Raw genomic sequence first — 25,380 nt, 5'->3', positions numbered from 1 at the left:
AAAATCAGGCAAGAGAAGACAAAAGGATGTAAAATATGATACCAAATACCCGAAATATGGAGGGGAGAGGAGTAAAGAATGAGTTCAAGATTAAGGACCATCAGCTTAATATATATTGCTTCAGCTTAATATATGTTGCATAAGATGTTACATATCAACTGAATGGTAGCCATAGATCAAAACAGTAATAGATACACAAAAAGTAAAGAGCAAGGAATCTAAGTTTATCACTAAAGAAAACCAGCAAACCATGAAAGAGAGAAAGAGAAGAAAGGATAAGAGGCCAACTACAAAAACAACCACAAAACAAGTAACAAAATAGCAATAAATATGCATCTATCAATAATGTAAATGGACTAAATGCTCCAATCAAAAGAAAGGGTAACAGAGTGGATTAAAAAAACAAGACCCTAGGCGCCTGGGTGGTTCAGTTGGTTGAGCGTCTGACTTCGGCTCAGGTCAAGATCTCAGGGTTCGTGAGTTTGAGCCCCACATCAGGCTCACTGCTGTCGGTGCAGAGCCCACTTCGGATCCTCCGTCCTCCTCTCTCTGCCTCTCCCCAACTTGCTCTCTCTCAAAAATAAATAGAACATTTAAAAAAATAAAAAAAATAAGACCCATCTATAGGCTGCCTACAAGAGACTCATTTCAGACCTAAAGACGCATGCAGATTGAAATGAGGGGATGGAGAAACGTTAATCACGCAAACGGATGTCAGAAGAAAGCTGGAATAGCAATATTCTGTTGGACGGAATAGAATTTAGAACAAAGTCTGCAGGAAGAAACAAAGAAGCACTATACATAATAATAAAGGGGGCTGCTGGAGCTACTGAGCAAGGTGGTGGCAGAACTGGAAACAGCATGTACACATTCCTCCCCCAGACTGGTTCTCCATTCCCAGCCTGGGGGCAGGATCCCTGCCTGCATGTATGGTGGGTGGAGAAGCTGAAGCCAGTGCCAGTAGCACATGAGAACCAGGGCATCTTCCCTCTGGAGGGACTCCTACCTAGTGCTGCACAATGGTCCAGAGGAGCTCTCCCACTTGCACTTACGGATAGGACAGCAGCCATCCTGGGATGAACAGGGGCCTGTGCTGTGCTGGTCGTGCACCTCAACACCCTGCCTGTCGAGAGGCTGGTGCAGCACCGAGAGGTGCAAGGCAGTGAGTTTGACCTCTTCATGAGCTACTTCTCATGTGGCCTCAAGTACCAGGAAGGTGGAGTAGAGTCAGCATTTCACAAGACCTCCTCAGGGGCCACTCTAGCTGCCACCAAGAAACTCTACCAGATCAAGAGGAAGAAGAACATCCATGCCACTGAAAGGGCACTGAGCTGAGACAGCTTCAACACTGGGGACTGCCCCATCCTGGACCTGGGCCAGAATATCTTTGCCTGGTGTGGTGGCAAGTTCGACATCCTGGAGCACTGCAAGGTGCGGTACCTGGACATGGCCATCTGGGACAGTGAGCGACAGGGCAAGGCCCAAGTGGAGATTGTCACTGATGGGGAAGAGCCTGTAGAGATGATCCAGGTCCTGGGCCCCACGCCTCATCTGAAGGAGGGCAATCCCGAGGAAGACCTCATGGCTGACCAGACAAATGCCAAGGCTGTGGCTCTGTATAAGGTCTCCGTTGCCACTGAACATCAACCTGACTAAGGTGACTGACTCCAGTCCCTTTGCCCTCAAGTTGCTGCTATCTGATGACTGCTTTGTGCTGGACAGTGATGCTTTGTGGCAAGCTCTACATCTGGAAGGGGTAAAAACCTAACAAGAATGAGTGGCATGTAGGCTCCACGTGGCTAAGGGCTTCATCTCCTGCATATGGTATGCCCCAAACACTCAGGTGGAGATTTTCCCCCAGAGTCATGAGAGCCCCATCTTCAAGCAATTATTCAAGGACTGAAAACGAGGATGGGCCTCTCCCTGCCCCCTGCCTACTTTCTCCTTCTCCAGCTGCCTGATTAGTGCTGAGGTGCCCCCATGAAGTTTCAATAAATGAGACTAGTGCTTTCCTGGAAACAAAAATAAAGGAGATGATGCAACAAGGAAATATACAACAATTGTAAATATTTATGCGTCCAACATGGGAGCATCCAAATATATAACGCAGTTAATAACAACATAAGGGAACTAATCAATAGTAATGCAATAATAGTAGAGGACCTTAAAACTCCACTTACATCAATGGACAGATCATCCAAACAGAAAATCAAAAAGCAAACAGTGGCTTTGAATGACACACTGGACCAGATGGATTTAACAGATATATTCAGAACATTCCCTCCTAAAAACAGCAGAATACACATTCTTTTCAAGTACACATGGAATGTTCTCCAGAATAGATCACATATTAGGCCACAAAACGTGCCTCAACAAATTTAGCCGGGAATGAGGGTGGGCGTCTCCCCTCCCTCTGCCCACTTTCTCCTTCTCCAGCGGCCTCAGTGCTGGGGTGCCCCATGGATGTTCCCATTTTCATTGTGACTCGGCCCCACAAATCATGCACCAGGCCCTGATCCCCACTTCACCAGTGACAGCCTGTCCATTTCTGAGTCCTTTCACCTTTGTGTCTCAGTTTTCTCACCTCTCAGACAGGAACGATGTCCACCTTACTTCACAGAATTGATGTGAAACACACATACACTGGTTTGGAATATATAGATGCTTTAAAATACTGGTGGCATTGTTGTTCATATGATTTTTTTTAAAGTAGGCTCCATGCCCCTTAACAGGACTTGAACTCACAATCCTGAAATCAAGACCTGAGCTGAGATCAAGTCAGATGCTTAACCGACTGAGCCACCCAGGTGCCCCCATGATGAAATATTTTTTAACCATTGCCCTTTCTGGAGTCTGAGTCTCTAGACAAAAAGATTTCTTATCCAAAATGAAGAAATGTAATTCATTATCTTCTATGGGGCTTGCCAGACTTTTGAGAGAGAACCTATAGGACTCATTTGGTCCATAAAGATATCATTTATAGAGACTAGTGATCTCATGGATTTTATTTCTTCATGTGGCTAAAAGCAAAGTATGAACTGAAAGTGATGCCAAAACTCTGGTCTTAGTCAACAGTCTTAAAGCCTAAACTTTCAAGTTCTGTTTCTGATAAACCCTTTAGTTAGTTTCTAAGCAGCTTGAGTAAAAACAACACAAGGAGAGTGGAGTTTCCTCAGCACCATCTCTGGGCAATCTGTAGAGATCAGACACTGTTGAGTGGAAGTGAAAACACTGCTGTAAGCAGAGAGGCAAAAATGTCCCAGCACCAGAGTGGCTGCACTTAGGAGCTCTGCTGGGTTGGAGGACAGAGTCTGAGAGCCAAGAAGAGACTAAGGCAGAAGCCGGGGTCCCGAATCTGAAAGCCCACTTCACACACACTTAGAACACACGGATAATATCCTGACCATTGGTATGGGTGTCATTGTTAACCCACTGACATTGGGGGTTTCCTGAGCTCTCAATACATCCTCCTAAATCTCCCTAGAGACCATGCACAGATGGTCTTAGGGGTGGTGCTGGGATCTTGGGACAAGATCTTGTGTCAAGAGGCTAGCCCTAAAGGACCAAATTTGTAACTGATCAACAGGTTAACAAGTTGGTTGGGGGCAGAATTCCAATTGCTCCACCACTCGTGCCTCCTACAAGTTGGCCAACATCTCCCTCCTCCAGGGCTGTGGAATCCACTTTGAAGTGTTCTCTCTGACTGGCCATCCCTCAGACAGGCCCTCCCACTGCCTAACCTTTACCCTTTCTAATTGCCCTGATCTCATCCCAACCTCCATTGCTATGTTTAAAGTCCACCTCTGGGGAATACACAGATTGAGTGTTCCAGATAACCCCCTTCCCAGTCCTGCTTGACATCTGGCCAGCAGGCTGCATACCTGGATTTCCTGGGACACTGGCTGGGGTTTGAGGAAAGACCTCAGCACCCAGCTGGCTTCAGGATGAAGCTGGCCACTGGCTTCTTGATTTTGTGGCTCAGCCTGTGGGGTGGCCCAGCTCGGAGTGACACCAGCCCTGATGCAGAGGAGTCCTATTCAGACTGGGGCCTTCGGCACATCAGGGGCAGTTTTGAATCTGTCAACAGCTACTTCGATTCCTTTCTGGAGCTGCTGGGAGGGAAGAATGGAGTCTGTCAGTACAGATGCCGATACGGTGAGTGCATGCGCAGTTTCTCTTCCTGGTGGGCCTGTGAACAGTGGGAGCAGGGTCTCAGTCTGTCACACACTTTTCCCTGCCATTCACCTCCTAAGTCGGTTTGCCGGATTCAGCAAATAAAAATACGGGATTCCCAGTGAAACGTGCATTTCAAATAAACAACCAATAATTTGTTAATATATTTGAAATATTTGGGACACACTTACACTGACAAATTATCGGTTGTTTATCTGAAATGCACATTTCACTGAGTTTCCTGGATTTTTGCTAACAAACTTACTCCAGGGAAAGGGCTTCATTTTAGTGAGTTTGTTGTGAGGCCATTACTTAGAAACAAGAAGTATGGGTGGGGGTCGGGGAGAAACTCCTCTTTGTGAGGAGTTCCCAGGGATGAAAACTTGAGCTGAACATTCAGAGAAAATTCTACTGGGAGGTGAAACAGCTTCCTCAGTCACTCTGTGCTAAGCTTGGAGATGGATTCTTCTTTCCTCCTAATGTAGTTCACACCTCCCTGCCAGCTCTGTCAGTCCCTGATGGGCATCCGTGTGTCCGACCCTCCTAAGAGAGCTTACAGAGTATGACTGCCTCAATCAGCAATGGCAGGCCTTCAGGGGTTAGGAAGGGTTTGCTGCCAGCTGTCTCTGCCCACCAAAGACCAGGCCCTGAGCAGGTCTCAGACTGCCCCTCAGGCCTGGCGTCAGATGTACAGTTGTGAACGGGTAGGGCACTACCCTGCCTGAGTTGTAAAGAGGGTGCGTGGGAGCCAGGGTGCACTTCCAGCTGCCAGGAATTGTCCCTGGTGTCAGTTCTTCCTTCTCCACGCTAGGAGTCAGTTTAAGGGCAGCAGGAAGCGGGGCCCTGGACCTTGCTGCTGGGAGGCAGGAGTAACTTCAAAAGGGGAGGAGAGTGGTTTTCGAAAGCATGCACGGTTTCATATAGTATTAGTTTTATGGTTTAGGTTATCAAATATTTCATCATGGGATCGGAGATGGAAATGGTGAGTCAGTCTAGCCTAGCAGGAAAACATTTAAGAAATATTTTCTCCAAACACTTTTGAGAAAGAGAGAAAGAGAGAGAGACAAAAAAGCTGCATAATTGCTGGACTCACCCAATCAGTCTCACTCACTCCCTTTTTACCTGTGAGCAGGGGACATCACTTCCTTACAAACCATGAGTGACTCAGTGGGTAATCCTTGAGGCAGAACCAGAAATCTTGCAGCATAAAAGTTTGAACCATATACAGTTACGGCGAACAAAAGAGTCGCATCTTCTATGTGATGATCCCTTAGGGCAAAAAGCCATCTGCGCTGGGTCTACCTGGGCTCCTGGCCCCATCTTCGGCCAACGTGGGTTGGACAAAGGCAGAGGTGACTTGTCACTGGACTGTGCTCACCTAGTTTGCATCAATGGTGCAGGGAGGGGGTTAACTCACTTCAGGTATTTCTTCAACACAGGTGCTATTTTCCTTCCTAGAGGCGATAGGAGACTTGGGTCTGTGGTTTAGCAAATAGATAACCACGGGGATTGTTTAGGAAAACAAGAGTCAAACCTTCTTCTTTCTTCTCTGGCAAAACACCATTAAAAGATTTCAGCAAATTTTGGTTGCAAGCTTCTACCTGGGCAGGGGCAGCAGCTACTAGTGGGGGATGGGACAGTCAACAGAGACATTGCTGGAAGGCAAATAACTCCACTCACTCTGAAAACAGAACCTGTGAAAGGAGGGGCCTGAAAAACATACAAAATAGGGGGTTAAGCCTTATTACCTTTGGAACTTAGTGGAGCCAAGAACCTGGAGGCCACGGCCAAACAGCACAAAATATCTTCTCAGGTTGATTATGAATCAAGCAATCTTTGGAACAGAAAATACCTAATAATTAACTGGGTCTCTCTGTCCTTTTTCAGTTTGCTTTGTGGTACACTTCTTGTACACCACGCCTCTATCCCCAAAGCAGTGGTTGTCAACTCCTCTGCTTTGAAGTCTCTAGTGGGCTTAAAAAGACTGCTATCTTTCCCCACCCCCCACCACATTTCTGATTGGGTAGGTAGGTAGGTCAGGGGTGGAGCCACAGAATTTGCATTTTTAAAAGTTCCCAGGTGATCCTGGTGCAGGACCACATTTTCAGGAAAAAAAAAAAATCAGTTTTAAAGGTTACAATCTTTTGTCAGAGGAAATAATTTAGCAACAGTCTACCAAAAAAATTTTTTTTCTATTTGATAAGTACTTAACCACTACTTAAAACCATAGTTCTCTATCTTGGCCCTGTACTTACCAGCACCTGGGGGTCTTTAAAAACTCCTGTGCCCAATCAGAATCTCCATGGGCTGGACCCAGATGTCAGTATTTAAAAAAAAAATTTTATAAGTGTTTTTTAAATGTTTATTTATTATGAGAGAGAGAGAGCGAGCACAAGCAGGGGAGGGCCAGAGAGAGAGGGAGAGAAAGAATCCCCAGCAGGCTCCACACTGGCAGCGCAGAGCCTGATGCTAGGCTGGAACTCATGAACTGTGAGATCATGACCTGAGCAGAAGTCAGACGCTTAACTGAGCCACCCTGACATGCCCAGATTATCACTAGTCTTAATGTTTCCCAGGTGATTACCAAGTGTACGGAGCACTATTTTAATAGGTCTTTCGTGGAGAACTTCAGCCTGTAGGTTGTTCTGACAGATGAAGGTGTGTTTGTGGCCTGGTAGCCTACAACATTGTGTCAGCATTGGTTTCCCCACTTCTTAGATCTACAGCAGCTTGTTTTCATGTCAACACATAAAATCTGTACTTGTTAAGGATCAGACTATAAATACAATGAGATTCAGCAGGTATTAATAGCAGATGTAGAACAGCTGCTATAAGGGGTATGCACTAATGTGATCAAGATTTCCTCTCCCGCTGCCAGAGATTCTGATTCAATAGGTCTGTGGTAGGACCCGGGAAGTGCACGGGGGGCCCTGGAACTAACCAGGCTTTGAGAAATACTAGTAATGGAAAAATCATGGGTTTGAAGTGGGGGTGGGTGTGTGTGAATCCCATTGCTGGTGACCTTGGGCAAGTTATCTAACTCTCTCAACCTTTGTTGACTCATGTTTTTGTTTTTTTTTAATTAAAAAAAATTTTTTTAAGTGTATTTACTTTTGAAAGAGAGAGAGAGCATGAGCTGCAGAGCGGCAGAGAGAGAGGGAGACACAGAAACTGAAGCAGGCTGTATAGGCTCTGACCTGTCAGCACAGAGCCTGATGCAGGGCTTGAATCCACGAACTGTGAGATTATGACCTGAGCTTCATGACCTGAGCCAAAGCTGACCCTCAACTGACTGAGCCACCCAGGTGCTCTTGTTGACTCATGTTTATAAATGTTAATAACACCTACCTTGCAAGGTTGTTATAAGAATTAAGAATTAGTGCGAGGTATGGAGCACGGCAGGTACCGAACAAGTTTTACAAATGTTATGAGAAACATGGCCTGGTAAACAGGTTAAATACACATTCAGATTCTTCCAGTTCTCTTTCAACATAAACACACACACACACACACACACAAATCCCACAGGCTGGACAATACCTTTTCAGCTTCTGGAAGAAATCATCAAATGATAATTCAAGTGTTCTGTGCTTTTATGAAGGAGGAGGGTCTCTGCAGCAGAGTTTGTGTGTCTTGTAAATTATGATTGAAAGTACTGGTCCAAGGACACCTGGGTGGCTCAGCTGGTTAAGGGTCCGACTCTTGATTTTGGCTCAGGTCATGATCTCATAGTTCGTTGACACGGAGCCCTGCGTTGGGCTCTCTGCTGGCAGTGTAGAGCCTGCTTGGCATTCTCTCTCTCTCCCTTGCTCTCTGCCCCTCCCCCACTCACGTGTGCATGCGCATTCTCTCTCTCTCTCTTTCTCTCTCACAAAATAAATAGAACTTAAAAAAAAAAAAAAGATACTGGTCCACACTCATACTTTGATAAAAAGACCTCATGATAGAGGTGCCTGGATGGCTCAGTCAGTTAAGTGTCTGACTTTGGCTTAGGTCATGATCTCACAGCTCGTGAGTTCCAGCCCTGTGTCAGGCTCTGTGCTGACAGCTCAGAGCCTGGAGCCTGCTTTGGATTCTGTGTCTCCCTCTCTCTCTCTCTCTGCCCCTCCCCGCATCGTGCTCTATCTCATTCTCTCTCTCTGTCAAAAATAAATAAACATTAAAAAAAAGACCTCATGATGAATTTCTTCTTGGGTTTAGTTCTAGGAAAAAAAGTATCTCTAAATATCTTTTAATCTGTTTAAAATCTCAGAGCAAAATTTTATGAACCTGTGAGTTCGTATCTTTTTCCAGGGAAAGGATTCACAGCCTTAATCAGATTCTTAAGGGGATCTATAGCTTGAAAAAAGAAAACAGCTACTGGTTTAGAGGCAAAGATTGTTCTTGTGCTAGGGTGACCAACTGTCCGGTCTGCTGGCGGCTGAGGGGAGAGGCGGGGTTGGGGTGGGGATTCTTGGGACATGGACTTTCAGTACTAACACAGGGACAGTCCCAGGCGAACCAGGACAAGTTGGTCATCCTCCCTCCTGCAGTAACTTAATCTGTTTTAGTAACTGAAATAGAGTTTATTGCTTCAGTAAAATTGTCAGAGTTCTGCTTTGTTCCCTTGGTGTGTTACTCATGCTGTATTTGAGTGTTTCTGGAAGGACATAGATTTCAAATAAAGTAGTCTGATTCCTTAGTAGATCTCTAGCAGAGCAAAGCTCCTGCAGGAGCCAGCTGGGTGGGGAGAAGGGACACACCCTCCCGGGAAGATGTAACCCTTGATCTGGGTAATAAAGCACAGAAGTTTTTATTGTTCTTTTCAGTGACAAAACTGAGAGGGAAGAAAGGTTGGGTCCAGGAGGCAGTGTGCATGCTTGTGGTAGAACTCGGGTTTTGCGTCTAACCCTCCTCTTAAATCTCCCTCATTTGTCTTTTAAGTGTCTAACGTGTTTTATGGTGTCTCAGTTTGTTCAGAAGGTTTTAATTTTCATAAGATCAAGTCTGTCAGTCTTTTCCTTTATGGCTTCTGAATTGTTTGCCTTGCTTAGAAAGCCACCCTCACATCATGATTATACCAACCTTTTGCTAATTTTTTTCTGTGAAAGCAGCCATGTCTAATATGTAATAAATGAGTGTTTCTGTGTTCCAATTAAACTTTTTTACAGACACTAAAATTTGAACTTCATATAATTTTCACATCACAAAATAATATCCTTCTTTTGACTCCCTCCCACCAATTATTTAAAAATATAAAAACAATTGTCAGCTGGAAGGTTATATAAAAACAGGCGATGAGTTGGTCTTGGGTCATCGTTTGCCAACCCCTGAATTAGAGGATCAAGTTGTCAGCCTCCCAATTCTATAAATAGCCAAAATCAGAAAATAAAATTAGTCTGTGGGCGTAGTCCATTATTGATGCCCAGACTCAAAACATCAAACTGTAAAGACTCATTGCTAAGCTCAACTCAAAACTACTCAAGCTATAATTTGAGGATACAGTAAATTATTTCTGCCCAGATTCAACCATGACCTTTTTTCTTAGAACTTTTCCTTCAAGCTTCATTCCTAAACAGAATTCCTGCAGCTATCATAAACTATTAAATAAATACAAAAATTAAAAATAACCAGCAGGACAGGTGGCTAGTGTCAGTAGTTGGCGTTCCATTAGCTTTCAAACTGGGATATCAGAATTTTATCTTCTATGAGTTATCAAGTACAAAAAAGGTAGAGGGAAACCCAGGAAACTCCGCAGAGTCTACTGCAAAAGCTCTTTATCAACAAAATTATTAAAGGCGTAAGTTTCATCATAAAAATTATGCATTAGTTTCTTCATTAAAAATGTTCCTCCTGATTTCTATAAAGCTAGTACGTGTAGAACATTTGTAAAGGAACAATCCAAAGAAAAAATAAAATCACCATAATATTACCTACAAGAGACAATTCACATTTAATCTATGGCATAGTATAATTATTTTCATATGTGTATTTTGATTACTAACATTACTTAATACATTTTACGCATTCCCCAACTCCCAGTAATTCTGGCACACACACACACACACACACACACACACACACACACACAGAGTAGGTTAGTAGGGTATCATTGGTAGGGTACATTTCTCAAGAACTTTGAAAAGTAATGCAGGGATTACTGGTGGGCTGGCAGACTCCATCAACAAGCACAGTACTTCTCCATTATAAATAAAAAATGTTAGGTGAAAATAAAACATTAGAAAAGATACGCCCTCAAGCTAGAATGGAATAAATGGAAACCTATAAGTTCCGTTGAAGAGGAACACTAATGCTAAAGTAATGAGCAGGAGCTGATGCTAAAACCGTTGGGGGTTTTAAGATCACATGTAGACTCTAGGGGCTGAGGAATAGGTTTTAATACTCATACAAAGAGAGAAAGAGTAACTTTCACTCGTAAGAATTGGGAATCTGGAACTGAACAGTCTGTATAAAGCTTAAAGCCCGAGGAGCTGCCCAGTCTGTTTAAAATGGGTTAGAAAATATCTACCCAATATTTCAAGAGAGTAGCAGGGATGATTTCCATCCACCTGGGGCTGAGACTTAAAGGGGGAATAAAGAACATCCACCAAAAAATCACTACTCCAAACATATTCTATTCACACATGTGGAATTTGAACTTAAACAGTTGGCCTGAGGTGAGTTTCCCAAGCTGAGAAATTAACATAAATACTAATGTCTCAAGGATCTTAAGGCTCCCAGAGCCACACAGCAAAGGTAATTGAGGAACCAATATGTAGTACATGACCCAGGGCACAGAAATTCCTTCAGGAAAAAAAAAAAAAAGCCCTTCTGAAGATAAGGTCTTATTGAAAAATTATACACTATGTGAAAAAATAATCAATCAGGAGGGAGAGTCAGCAGACATTAAAAAAAATGACTTGTATCCCAAAGACTGGAGATTATAAAAGAATATTTGAAATCATTAAATAAATAAAACAAGGACTAGAAAACATAATAAAAAGACAGAACTCGGTGAAAATGAATACATAGATTTAAAAGAAGAATCAAATTGGATTCCGAGAAGTGAAAATTATAGTTCTTGAGAGAAAAAAAATAACAGCAGATGGGTTAAATAGCAGATTAGTGAACCTAGAGAGAATTAGTGAAATGGAAAATAGATTTGATGAGCTAGACAAAATTCAGCACAGAGAGACAAAAAAGATGGAAAATGTAAAAGAGAGGTTAAGATATATGAAGGACAGAATTAAGAAGATTCATCATTCAGTAGTAAGAAGCCCAGGAGAAGAAAGTAGGGAGTATGAAGAAAAGAAAATATTCAGACGGTGGCTGTGAATTATCCAAGGTGAAAGAAACCAGGTTTTCAGATTTTTCCAATCAAGATAAGGATATACAATCCACATCTAGATACAGTGTAGTGAAACTGTGAGGATGTGGAGAAATTGGAGCCCTTGTGCAATTGCAACGCTTGTGTTGGGAGGGCAAAATGCTACAGCTGCTGTGGAACACAGTTTGACAATTTCTCAGAAAGTTCAACATTGAACTACCATATGACCCAGCAATTCCACCACGTAGGTATATGTACCCCAAAGAACTGAAAACAGATATTCAAACAAATATTTTTGCACGCAAGTGTTCATAGCAGCACTCTTCACAATAGCCAACAGATGAAAACAACCAAAATGTCCATCAGTGGATGGATGAATAAACAAATTGTGGTATATTCAGAGAATGGTATATTATTCAGCCATCAAGTGGAACGAAGTACTGATACATGCTACAACACAGATGAACCATGAAAACATTATGTTAAGTGAAAGAAGGCATATATATTGTATGGTTATATAGTGTATGGTTCCATTTATTCAAATATCCAGAATAGGCAAATCTCTAGAGACAGAAAGCAGATTAGTGAGGGGCGCTTGGCTGGCTCAGTTGGAGGAGCATGCAACTCTTGATCTTGGCGTTGTGAGTTTGAGCCCTATGTGGGGTATAGAGATTACTTTAAAAAAAATCTTTAAAAAAAGTAGATTAGTGCTTGCCAAGGATTGGGAGAAGGGGAGAATAGGAAATGACTATTTAATGAACATTTGGTCTCCTTTGGAGGGTGATGAAATGTTTTTGGAAGTAGACAGAGACAATGGTTACACAACACTATGAATGTACTGAACACCACTGAACTGTGCACTTTAAGATGGAAGTGTGAATTTCACCTAAAAAAAAGAAAATAGACTTCATCAAAATTAAAAACTTTGGCTATTCAAAAATACCATCAAGAAAGTGAAAAGACAAGGGGCGCCTGGGTGGCTCAGTTGGTTAAGCGTCCGACTTCAGCTCAGGTCACGATCTCACGGTCCGTGAGTTCGAGCCCCGCGTCGGGCTCTGGGCTGATGGCTCAGAGCCTGGAGCCTGCTTCTGATTCTGTGTCTCCCTCTCTCTCTGCCCCTCCCCCGTTCATGCTCTGTCTCTCTCTGTCTCAAAAATAAATAAACGTTAAAAAAAAAAGTGAAAAGACAAACCACAAAATGGGACAAAATATCTGCAAAGAAGATATATATGTGAGTGGCCAATAAGTACAGGAAAAGATGATCAACATAATTAGTTATTAGGAAAGTGCAAATCAAAATGACCATTAAATACCACTTCACACTCATTATAATGGCTGTAATAAAAAAGACAGATTATAACAAGTAGAGGAGAGGATGTGGAGAAATTAGTACCTTTATACATTGCTGTAGGGAATGTAAAATTTTGTCACCACTTTGGAAAATAGTCTGTTAGTTCCTGAGTTAGCATATGACCCAGAAGTTTCATTCCTATGGGGGAAATGAAAACATATTGTCCACACAAAAATGTTTGTGGTAGTATTTTTCATATTAGCCAAAAAGTGGAAAAACCCTAAATGTTCATCATATTTACTTGGCAATAAAAAAGAATGAAATTCTGACACATGTTAAAACATAGATGAACCTTGAAAACATTATGCTAAGAAGCCAGAAACAAAAGGCCACATATTGTATGATTTCATTTATGTGAAATGTCCAGAATAGGCTAATTTACAGAGATAGAAAGTTGATTAGTGATTGCCTAGGGCTAATAGATAATCCCATCTTGGAAGCAACATACCTCCACTTCTGCCATGTTTTCTAGGTCGCATAGACCAACCCTGGGACAATATACAAGGGCATGAATACCAAGAGACTGGGATCGCTGGGTGCCATCTTGAATGATGATCTCATACACTCATTTTACCACAGAAACAAATACCAAACAGACTGTGGCAGAGACTGCTTATTGTATCCTAATGTCTTCCCCTTTGTCCGTAGTAATAAACCCCTCCCTACAATTTTAAGCTGGGCTCATGGTGCCTACACTGAATAAAAACTTCAATTCCTAGCCCATTTTTGCCAGTAGATATTGCAGTTTGATTAAGATCTGGACAAAGGGAAGTAAGAGGAAGTGATGTATAATTTTGGAATGTGTTTATTAAAGAGAGGAGCTATGACCCTTCTAACTCCTTCTTTTATCCTGCTGTTTGTAATATGGATGTGTTGGCTGAAGCTCCATCTTGAACCATGAGGGCCAGGGTTGCATTCCAGGGCTGGTAGAGCAGAAAGTTAGAAGCAGTGTGGGTTCCAGAGAAGTGTAGATTTACCATATGAGCTCTATAATCTTTAATTCTGGGTTATGATATATTCTATCTTGTTTAAGCATCAGAATAATACAGTATGTTGGAGACAGAGTAAATATATGGTGAAAATGAATACTCTACTGAAGGACACAAAGGAAGACCCAACTAAATAGAAAACTGTACTATACCCATGTTTGGGAAGACAGAATATTATAAGAAATTCAGTTATCTCCAGGTTAATCTATAAAGTCAATGTACTTTCAATCAAAATCCTGCACTATCACTTGTAGAATTTACTAAAATGACTCTAAAATTCCTTGCAAAACCATAGGTCCAAGAGTAGTCAAAAACAATTTTTAAGAGTAATAAGGAGTGGCACCTGGGTGGCTCAGTTGGTTGAGCATCCGACTTAGGCTCAGGTCATGATCTCATGGCTCATGAGTGGGAGCCCTGTGTCAGACTCTGTACTGACAGCTCAGAGCCTGGAGCCTACTTCAGATTCTGTCTCCATCTCTCTCTGCCCCTCTCCCACTCAACACTGTCTCTCTCTCTCAAATATAAATAAACATTTTTTAAAAAGTTAAAAAAAGAATACTAAGGAGGGAGGTCCTTAAATCATAGACTTAATATCTAAAAATTAAAACAGAAAGGGGGGTGCATAGGGAGCTTCAACTGTACTTGTAACAGTTAATTAAACAGAAAAAATATGTATAGTAAGTTTGGCTAAGTTAACATTTATTATGTTTGTGTAGTGGGCTCATGAATGTTTGTTTCTCTGATTTTCCTTCATAATACAAAATAATTAAAATAAAATACCTTGTAGGAGAAGGTAAAAGAAAAGAAAGAAAAAATAAATGCTATATGCCTCACTCTGAGGATTAATTCTTAGCTTATTTCCTCAGTCTTATGCTCTGTCTTGCGTCTCCTAAAAAGGGGCAAAGGGTTGTGATAGAAGAACATGGGCTTTGGAGACATAAAACAGGAAATCTGGATTTATATCCTACTTCCCCCACTTAGTACATGACTTAGGCAAGTCACACGCCCCCTTAGTCCCCTTTTTCTTATCTGGGTAACAGGATGAAAATGCTCACTGCCAAATTGTCCTGCAGGGCTCTCTCTCTCTCTCCTTTTTAAATTAATTGTTATTTTTTTATTTGGGAGAGAGAGAGAGAGAAGCAGAGAGAATCTCAAGTAGGCTCCATGCTCAGCGCAGAACCTCAGGCAGGGCTCGATCTCAAGGCATCGTGAGATCATGACCTAAGCCGAAATCAAGAGTCAGGATGCTTAACTTACTTAGCCACCCACCCAGGTGCCTTCAGGGTTCTCTTTACCAATGATAACTACCATCATTAACATTGACAACATTTCTTTCTCAATAATTGAAAGATTATAACATAACTCAAAAGTCATGTAGGAGAAACCAAGAAATTCAAAGCCTGCCAGATGGTTTCTGCTTAGTTCTATGATACAAAGTCTCACATACTGCATGGTAATGACTTCTATGCTCTTTGATCAATAATGCTTTGCCTACATTTATGGAATCTTGCAAAATTTCCTTCAAGATATTCTGAAAAAAGTTTTGTGGTACTGTTATAATTCTTATTTGTTAAATGTGTGATCAGGTAGTGTTCTGCTTTTTCTGTGCATGGCGTGTGGTCTTACAATGGATGGAGTAAGACACCTTGAGTTTTGGTTCCATTTTTCCATGGACCTTACCTTCAAAGTCATGCACTTAAGAAACATTAGAATTGTTAGTAAATAAATGCTCATAAAATTCTTTAAGATTAGGAGAGAAACGCCAACCTGGCATGAAGATTATTATCCTTTTATGACATTATCGACATCATCACCATCATTGCCACCAAATTTGGATGTGAATATCTGGTGAGAAATGATGACTTAAAAAAATTTTTTTTTTAATGTTTATTGAAACAGAGAGAGAGAGAGAGAGAGCACACAAGCGAGTGGGGGAGGGTCAGAGAGAGGGAGACACAGAATCTGAAACAGGCTCCAGGCTCCGAGCTGTCAGCACAGAGCCGACGCGGGGCTCCAACTCACAGACTGTGAGATCATGACCTGAGCCAAAGTTGGATGCTTAACCAACTGAGCCACCCAGGCTCCCCAGAAATGATGACTTTTAAAGGAAAAATTGAATATGCTTTAAGATAATTTTTATTTGATGAATGTTCCCAAATGTTTAATTTCTAAATATTTCTTCCTGCTTCTTTCCTCTCTTTCTCCTGCTAGGAAAGGCACCAATGCCCAGACCCGGCTACAAGCCTCAGGAGCCCAACGGCTGCAGCTCCTATTTCCTGGGTCTTAAGGTACCAGAAAGTGTATGTACCGCCACAATTATTTTCTTAGTTGATTGGTTTTAACTAAGACAAGTCTGAGAGTTCTCACTAATGGGAGTGATCATTTATGGAATATAGCTTTAATGTTTATCTATTTTTTAGAGAGAGTAGGAGACAGAGTGCGAGCAGGAGAGGGGCAGAGAGAGAGGGAGACACAGAATCCGAAGCAGGCTCCAGGCTCCAAGCTGTCAGCACAGAGCCCGATGTGGGGCTCAAACTCATGAACTGCAAGATCATGACCAGAGCCAAAGTCGGATGCTTAACCGACTGAGCCACCCAGGCATCCCTAATTAAGTATTTTAAATTGGATTCAGAGTAAGGGAGATAATTTTCAAAGAAAGTATCCAATATCCTCTTATCAAGGACAGTTGTCCCTCAGATAAGACCTTGTGTAGTGAACTTTAAAATCACCACTGCAAATACCAGCCAAATATTAGGGGATCGAACATAACTTCATGTGAAATCTGACAAGTGTGACTTATTTAAATTAATGAGACTTTCCTATGATGTCCTGAAGCCATTGGCACTGAACAGTGAGAACTGGTTGCTATATCGTCAGGACTTTTGCAAGTGGTTGACCTCATGCCTGGTAGCACCAAACCAGCTATGTTTAGAGTTTTAAGATCATAGTAATCTGCACACATACACACCCACACAAGCATGCCCCATCCCCACACACACATCTAGCCTCCGGCTAAACACTTCTCATCACACCAATGGCCATTTCTCAAGCTACTGGCCTCCCCTGAAAACAAGTAATAAACTGATTTCTTTCAAGACCTCTTGGGGGACCTTTTATCTTTTTTACTTCAGAAAAGATGTGTTACATAAAATGTAGATAGAGGGATTTCCCATCTAAGCCATGATTTTGAATTGTGTCTTAATCAGGCTAAACATCACTTTTCTGCTGATTCAAAAGATTTTACTTTGTAATAGTTTTATAAGCAGCATAACGTTTACTCTTTTAATGAAAATGCTGCCCACTAATGTGGCATAATTTGGCAAATTGAGAAAAGGTCCCCTTTCCTCTTCCATTTGTCAGAAATTTATCTTAATATCACTCTTGGAAATTAATATTTTTCTTAGAAAAGGAAATTTGACTGCCATTGGCTAGACATTTTTCTTAATAAATATACAAATCTATGATATCTTGTGGGACAGTGCCCCCTTTGATATGACACTCTTGTGCACTGTACAACCTGCACAGCCGTATTCCCAACCTCGCCCACAACCATCAATATGTGTATGGACACAGAAGAAAGACAATCTTTCCAAATATATATTTATATTAGAGAAACCCCTTTTTTGGCTAATATACTTTACTTGATTCCAACTAGGAGCTATAGAAGTGGCATTAAAACCTCAATAAAGATGTAAAAGTGGGCTTGGGAGTTAAGATGGTGGAAGGTAGGGAGACCCTAGGCTGGGTTTCAAAACCCATCCTTTGAACACAGCAAGATAAACATCAAATCATTTTGAATATCCAAGAACTTGATCTGAGGACTGAAAGAGAAAAATGCACTAGTGGGATGCATAGGTGGCTCAGTCGACTGAGCATCCAACCCTCGATTTTGGCTCAGGCCATGATCCCAGGGTCATGGGATTGAGTCCCTCATTGGGGTCTGCACTGAACATGAAGCTTGCTTAAGATTCTCTTTCTTGGGGCACCTGGGTGGCTCAGTCAGTTAAGCATCCAACTCTTGATTTTGGCTCAGGTCATGATTTCACAGTTTGTGAGATCAAGCTCTGCATCAGGCTCTGTGTAGACAGTGTGGAGCTTGCTTGGAAATAAATCTCTCTCCCTCTCTCTCTGCCCTTCCCCCAGTAGTGCTCTTTCTCTCTAAATAAATAAATAAATATGAAAAAAATTTAAAAAGATTCTCTCTCTCTCTCCATCCCCCCCCCCCCCCCCCCCACCGCTTGGCCCCTCTCTCCAGCTCGTGCTCTCCTCTCTTTCTTAAAAAAAAAAAAAAAAAAAAAAAAGCGCAACTGAAGGTGAAAAAGCTGCCACAACATGGAAGGTAGAAGCTGCAGAAAGTTGATTTCAGAAAGAGAAGAGCTGTGAGTGCTGTGATGGGGAGGGAGTCCTGATCATGGAGAGAGGAGTGAGAGGAAAACAGAGAGAGAGAGAGAAAAAAATGGAAGTGCGTGTGGGGAATTGCACAAGAAAAATTCTTCCCCCAAACCGTTGACTGGAAAAATGAGAGGGGCTGAACACAGCAAGTTTTTATACACAGTGGTGCACAAAGTCTAAAGTTTTGGAGGTCAGCACCATTGCCAGGGTCATGTCTGGCAGGCTTAATGAGGCTCTGGTGGGGAAGGAGGGTGGAGACCCAGAAGTGGACAGCATGGCCTAAGGATCCCCTAGGTCACACCCCAACTAAGAGTGCATTTGGGAGAGGGAACACAGCCTCTCCAAGGGGAAAAGACCCAGCCAGCACCATTGAGCTGCCCTGTTCACTAACATAGGAAGGGAGATGCTGGCTGGGGACAGTGAGCCTTGGTGCTGGCTTTCTGCCATGCTTTACCATAAACTCCAAACCTCTGTGTAGTCACTCAGCTGATATCTGGGACAAGCCAGCACTGGCCACAGTGCAGTGAGACTCTCTTCCAGAGGATCAGTGCAGCTCCGTGCACTATGCAGATCTCTAAAATTTAGAATTTTGAAACCCTGAGATAAAACACAGGAGTGTCGTGCCACCCAGCAGTTGGACAGCTCAGATGCAGACAGGGTGAAGGTTGGGATCTGGCCAAAGCTGGGGACACAAGAGAGGTGATTGCTCTTCTGTGAGGACTTCCTGAAGAGTGGTGGGCACAAGCTCCTCATTTCAGGGATGAGACAGCTGGTGACACCATTTTCACCCTGCCCATCAGCACTGACGGACTTCACTAAACAAAACAGTGCCACCAAGAGGATGGCAGAGCTACTTACACCAAGCCCTGCCCTCCTGTGCCCTGCAGATGCATCTCCACTAGAGCAAGTCCACTTGAGAATCAGTCCAGCAGGTCCCAACCCAGAAGACCAGCACAAATCCCTCACATGCACCAAGTATACCAATCATAGAATGTTACAAAACTTTAGCTCTAGGGGAAATAGGATCTAGCTTCCTTTTTTACCCACCCTTATGATACTGAAAAAACTATTTTATGATTTTATTTTATTTTATTTCTTAATTTATTACATATATATGTTTTGGGTTTTTTAAGTTTTTATTTATTTATTTTGAGAGAAAGTGAGTGAACAGGGAAAGGGCAGAGAGAGAGAGAGGGAGAGAGAGAGAATCCTAACCAGACTCTGCACCATCAGCACAGAGACCAAAGTGAGGCTCAAACCTATGAACCATGAGATCATGACCTGAGCCAAAACCAAGTCAGTCAGTTAACCACCTGAACCATCCAGGCTCCCCACGTATATATGGTTTTTTTGGATCTAGCTTCTTTTAACAAGCAGACTTTGTGTTCCCCCGCCTTAGGATACAGAAAAAGCAATTTTATCATTTATTTAATTTTAAAATGTTATTATATCTATATATCTATCTATTTTGGATCTGGCTCCTTTTAACAAGAAACACACAGGATCCAGCTTCCTTTTTTGTTTTTTGGGGTTTTTTTTTGGACCTTGACAATATGACAAGATGAACGAATTCATCCCAAAAGAAAGAACAGGAAGAAGTAACAGGCAGGGATTTTATCAATACAGATATAAGTAAGATGTCTGAATTATAATTTAAACCAACAATTATAAGGATAGTAGCTGGGCTTCAAAAAAGCATAGAAGACACTAGAGAATCCCTTACTGCAGAGATAAAGGACCAAAAACTAGTCAGGCCAAAATTAAAAATGTTATAACCAAGATACAAACACAAACAGATGCTATGACAATGGGGATGGATGAAATAGAGGAACAAATCAGTGATATAGAAGATAAAATTATGGAAAAGAACAAAGCTGAAAATAAGAGTGAAAGAAAGGCATTGGATCACAAATGTGGACTTAGGGAACTCAGCAACAAAGCATAATAACATTAGTATCTTAAGAGTTCCAGAGGATGAAGAGAAAGAAAAAGGGCCAGAAGGTTTGTTTGAGCAAATAACCAAGACATATCATAGTGAAATTCACAAAACACACAGACAAGACAAGAATCCTGGAAGCAGCAAGGGAAAAAAGTCCTTAACTTACAAGAAAAGGCAGATCAAGTTCATTCTAGCAGATTTGTCTATAGAAACTTGGCAGGCCAGAAGGGAATGGCATGATATATTCAACATGCTGAATAGGAAAAATATGCAGCCAAGAATACTTTATCCAGCAAGCCTGTCATTCAGAATAGAAGAAGAAATAAAGAGTTTCCCTGACAAAAACTAAAGAAGCTCATGACCACTAAATCAGCCCTGCAAGAAATATTACAGGGGTCTCTTTGAGTGGGGAAAAAAAGGACCAAAAGCAACAAAGACTAGACATCACCAAGAAACACCAGCTTTACAGGCAACAAAAAGGCACTAAATTCATATCTATCAATAATCACGCTAAATGTAAATGGACTGAATGCTCTGATCAAAAGGCATAAGGCATAAGAATGGATTAAAAAAAACCCTGTCTATATGCTGCCTATAGGAGACTCATTTTAGACCTAAATACACCTGCAAATTGAAAGTGAAGGCATGGAGAACTATCTATCATGCTAATGGACATCAAAAGAAAGCTGGAGTAGCCATACATATATCAGACAAACTACATTTTAAACCAAAGACTGTAATAAGAGCTGAAGAAGGGCATTAATAACAATTAGAGGGTCTATCCATCAAGATCTAACAATTTATGCCCTGTACTTGAAACACCCAAATATATAAATCAATAACAAACGTAAAGAAACTCATTAAAATAATATAATAATAGTAGGGAACTTTAACACCTCCACTTACAGCAATGGATGGGTCATCTAAACAGAAAAATCAACAAGGAAACAATGGCTGTGAATGACACACTGGACAGGATGGACTTAACAGATATATTCAGAACATTGCATCCTAAATAGCAGAACACACATTATTTTCTCTTTCTTTCTTTCTTTCTTTCTTTCTTTCTTTCTTTCTTTCTTTCTTTCTTCTTTCCCTCTTTCTTTCCCTCTTTCTTTCCCTCTTTCTCTCTTTCTTTCTTCCCTGAGTAGGCTTCATGCCCAGTGCAGAGCCCAACACAGGGTTTGAATCCATGACCACAAGATCAAGTCCTGAGCTGAGCTCGAGTCAGATGCTCAATAAACTGACCCACCCAGGTGCCCTCCACATTCTATTCAAGAGCCCATGGAACATTCTCCAGAATAGATCACATACTGGGTCACAAATCAGCCCTCAACAAGTACAAAAAGATTGAGATCATATCATGCATATTTTCAGACCACAATGCTATGAAACTTGAAGTCAACCACAAGAAAAAATTTGGAAAGACCACAAATACAGGGAGGTTAAGAACATCCTACTATAGAATGAATGGCTTAACCTGGACATTAACAAAGAAATAAAAAATACGTGGAGGCAAATGAAAATGAAAACATGCAGTCCAAAACCTTTGGGATGTGGCAAAAGCAGTCCTAAGAGGGATGTATATTGCAGTATACATTATATTGCAGTATACATATGTATTTCTTGCCTTAGGAGACAAGAAAAGTCTCAAGTATACAACCTAACCTCACACCTAAAGTAGCTAGAAAATGAACAGCAAATAAAGCATAAAGCCAACAGAAGAAGGTAAATAATAAAGATAAGAGCAGAAATAAATGATATGGAAACAACAACAAAAACAGTAGATCAAGAAAACTAAGAGCTGGTTCTTTGAAAGAATTAATAAATTGTTAAGTCCCTAGCCAGACTTATCAAAAAGAAAGAAGAAAGGACGAAAAAAAGTAAAATTACAAATGAAGGAGGAGAGATCACAACCAACGCCACAGAAATATAAACAATTATGACAAAATATTATGAAAATTTTATGTCAACAAACTGGGAAATCTGGAAGAAATGGACAAGTTCCTAGAAACCTACAAACTAGCAAAAATGAAACAGGAAGAAATGGAAAATTTAAACAGACCCATGACCAGGGCACCTGAGTGGCTCAGTTGGTTAAGCATCTGACTTTTGGTTTTGCTCAGGTCATGATCTCATGGTTTGTGAGTTCGAGCCCCACATCAGGTTCTACACTGTCAGTGTGGAGCTTATTTGGGACTCTCTCTCTCTGTCTCTCTCTCTCTGACCCTTCCTTGCTTTTACTCTTTCTCTCTTTCAAAATAAATAAATAAAAACTTTTTAAAAACAGGCACCATTTAAAAAGACCCATAACCAGCAAAGAAATCGAATCAGTAATAAAACATCTCCCAACAGAGGCAGCTGGGTGGCTCAGTCAGTTGAGCATTTGACTCTTAGCTTTGGCTCACATTTGAGTGTCGAGTCAGGCTCCATGCTGGGTCTGAAGCCTACTTAAGATTCTTTCTCCCTCCCTCTATTGCTCATGGTCTCTCTCTCTCTCTCTCTCTCTCTCTTTCAAGAAAAATAATCTTCCAACAAACAAAAGTCCAGGGCCACCTGGCTTCCCAGGGGAGTTCTACCAGACATTTAAAGAAGAGTTAATACCTATTCCTCTCAAACTGTTCCAAAAAACAGAAATGGAAAGAAAACTTCCAAACTCATTATACAAGGCCAGCTTTACCTTGATTCTAAAACCAGAGATCCCACTAAAAAGGAAAACTATAGGCTAATATCCCTGATGAAACTGGATGCAAAAATTCTCAACAAGATACTAGCAAATCTAATTCAACAGTACATAAAAAAAGAATTATTCACCACGATCAAGTGAGATTTATTCCTGGTTGCAGGACTGGTTCAATATTTGCAAATCAATCAATACAATACACCCCATTAATAAAAGAAAGGTTAAGAACCATATGATCCTCTCAATAGATGCAGAAAAAGCATTTGACAAAATGAAGCATCCATTCTTTTTTTAAAATGTCTATTTATTTTGAGAGAGAGAGAGAACAAGTGGAGGAGGGGCAGAGAGAGAGGGAGAGAGAGAATCTCAAGCAGCTCTGTGCTGCCAGCATAGACCCCAACACAGGGCTCGAAATCACAAACCGTGAGTTCATGACATGAGCCAATATCTGAGTCAGACACTTAACTGACTGAGCCACCCAGGTGCCCCTTTTTTATCTTTTAAAAAAATGTTTATTTATTTATTTTGAGAGACAGAGAATATGAGTGGGGTAGGGGCAGAGAAAGAGGGAGAGGGAGAATCCCAAGGAGGCTCCACACTGTCAGCACAGAGCCATCCTTCTTGGCAACGAAGAAGTCAGACTTTCACTATTTACAGATGACATGATACTCTATATAGAAAACCCAAAAGACTCCACCAAAACATTGCTAGAACTAATGCATTAATTCAGTAAAGTTGCAGGATATAAAATCAATGTACAGAAATCTGTTGCACTTCTGTACACCAATAATGAAGCAGCAGAAAGAGAAATCGAGGAATCGATCCCATTTACAATTGCACCAAAAACGATAAGATACTTTGGAATACACCAAAGTAAAGAGGTAAAAGATGTGTACTCTGGAAACTATAGAACACTTATAAAAGGAATTGAAGAAGAGATAAAGAAATAGAAAGACGTTCCATGCTTATGGATTGGAAGAACAAATATTATTAAAATGTCTATACTACCCAAAGCAATCTACACATTTGATGCAATCCTTATCAAAATAACACCAGCATTTTTCACATAGCTAGAATAAACAATCCTAAAATTTGTACGGAACAACAAAAGATCCTGAATAGCCCAAGCAATCTTGAAAAAGAAAAGAAGTTGGAGGCATCACGATTCCAGACTTCAAGCTATATTACAAGGCTGTAGTGATTAAAACAGTATGGTACTGGGCCAAAAACAGACACATAGATAAATGGAACAAAACAGAAAACCCAGCAATGTACCCACAACTTATATGGTCAACTAATCTTTGACAAAACAGGAAAGAATATCCAATGGAAAAAAGATAGTCTCTTCAACAAATCGTGTTGGAGAAACTGGACAGCAACATGCAGAAGAATGAAACTGGACCACTTTCTTACACCATACACAACAATAAATTCAAAATAGATGAAAGACCTAAATGTGAAACAGGAAACCATCAAAATCCTATAGGAGAACACAGGCAGTAACCTCTCTGACATTGGCCGTGTCAACTTCTTACTCGATATGTCTCCTGAGTCAAGGGAAACAAAAGCAAAAATAAACTATTGGGACCTCATCAGATAAAAACCTTCTTCACTGTAAAGGAAACAACAAAACTAAAATACAATTTTCATAATGGGAGAAGATGTTTGCAAAAGACATATCTGATAAGGGGTTAGTACAAAATGTATAAAGAACTTATCAAACTCAACACCCCAAAAAACAAATAATGCAATTAAGAAATGGACAGAAGATGTGAATAGACATTTTTCCCAAGAAGATATCCAGATGGTTAACAGACACATGAAAAGATGCTCAACATCACTCATCATCAGAGAAATACAAATCAAATACAATGAGATATCTCATACCTGCCAGAATGGCTAAAATTAACAACACAGAAAACAATAGCCAAAGTATGGAAAGAGCCCAAGTGTCCATTGACTGACTAATGGATAAAGAAGATGTGAGATACACACAGACACACACGCACACACACACACTGGAAGAGTGCTCAGCCATCAAAAGGAATGAAATCTTGCCGTTTACAATGACATGGATGGAGCTAGAGTATATTATGCTAAGTGAAATAAATCAGTCACAGAAGATAAATACCATACAATTTCACCCATATGTGGAATTTAAGAAAGAAACAGATGAACATATGGGAAGGGGGGAAAAAGAGAGAGCGAATCAAACCATAAGAAACTCTTTATGATAGAGAACAAACTGAGGGCTGATGGAGGGAGGTGGGTGGGTGGATGGGCTAAGTGGGTAATGGGTATTAAGGAGGGTACTTGACATGTTGAGCACTAGGAGTTATATGTAAATATTGAATCACTAAATTCTACTCCTGAAAACAATATTACATTATATGTTAACTAACTAGAATTTAAATTGAATTTTGAAAAAATTAAAAAAAAAAGAAATGTAAACGTGGATGGAAATTAGGATGGACACAGTGCTTCAGCAAGGCTTGACTTGTGATCAAAATTTTCTCTTCTTCAGTTTTGAAGCTTTCCCTTCCCCTT

General features: G+C 41.0%; 1 protein-coding gene and 1 pseudogene across 4 annotated transcripts in view; both read left to right on the top strand.

The window, feature by feature from the left end:
* Positions 1 to 861: 861 nt before the first annotated feature.
* LOC106970960 (macrophage-capping protein-like) lies at positions 862 to 2,002 on the top strand (annotated as a pseudogene).
* A 1,793-nt stretch (positions 2,003 to 3,795) lies between these two features.
* PLA2G12B (phospholipase A2 group XIIB) overlaps positions 3,796 to 25,380 on the top strand; it is a 31,278-nt gene continuing 9,693 nt past the window's right edge. For 2 of the 4 annotated variants that reach the window (XM_015067656.3, XM_015067655.3), the window contains exons 1-2: positions 3,797 to 4,155; positions 16,031 to 16,119. In XM_015067656.3, the coding sequence (XP_014923142.1) occupies positions 3,945 to 4,155; positions 16,031 to 16,119 (300 nt within the window). In that variant the 5' untranslated portion in view covers positions 3,797 to 3,944. Of the gene's footprint in view, positions 4,156 to 16,030; positions 16,120 to 25,380 lie in introns of all 4 variants that reach the window. The other 2 variants (XM_015067657.3, XM_053207261.1) reach the window with 2 other exon arrangements.

The sequence above is a fragment of the Acinonyx jubatus genome, chromosome D2 (assembly GCF_027475565.1).
Source record: "Acinonyx jubatus isolate Ajub_Pintada_27869175 chromosome D2, VMU_Ajub_asm_v1.0, whole genome shotgun sequence".
NCBI lineage: Eukaryota > Metazoa > Chordata > Mammalia > Carnivora > Felidae > Acinonyx > Acinonyx jubatus.
The sequence above is the reverse complement of the archived record's forward strand: the minus strand, read 5'-3'. Positions and strand labels throughout refer to the sequence as shown.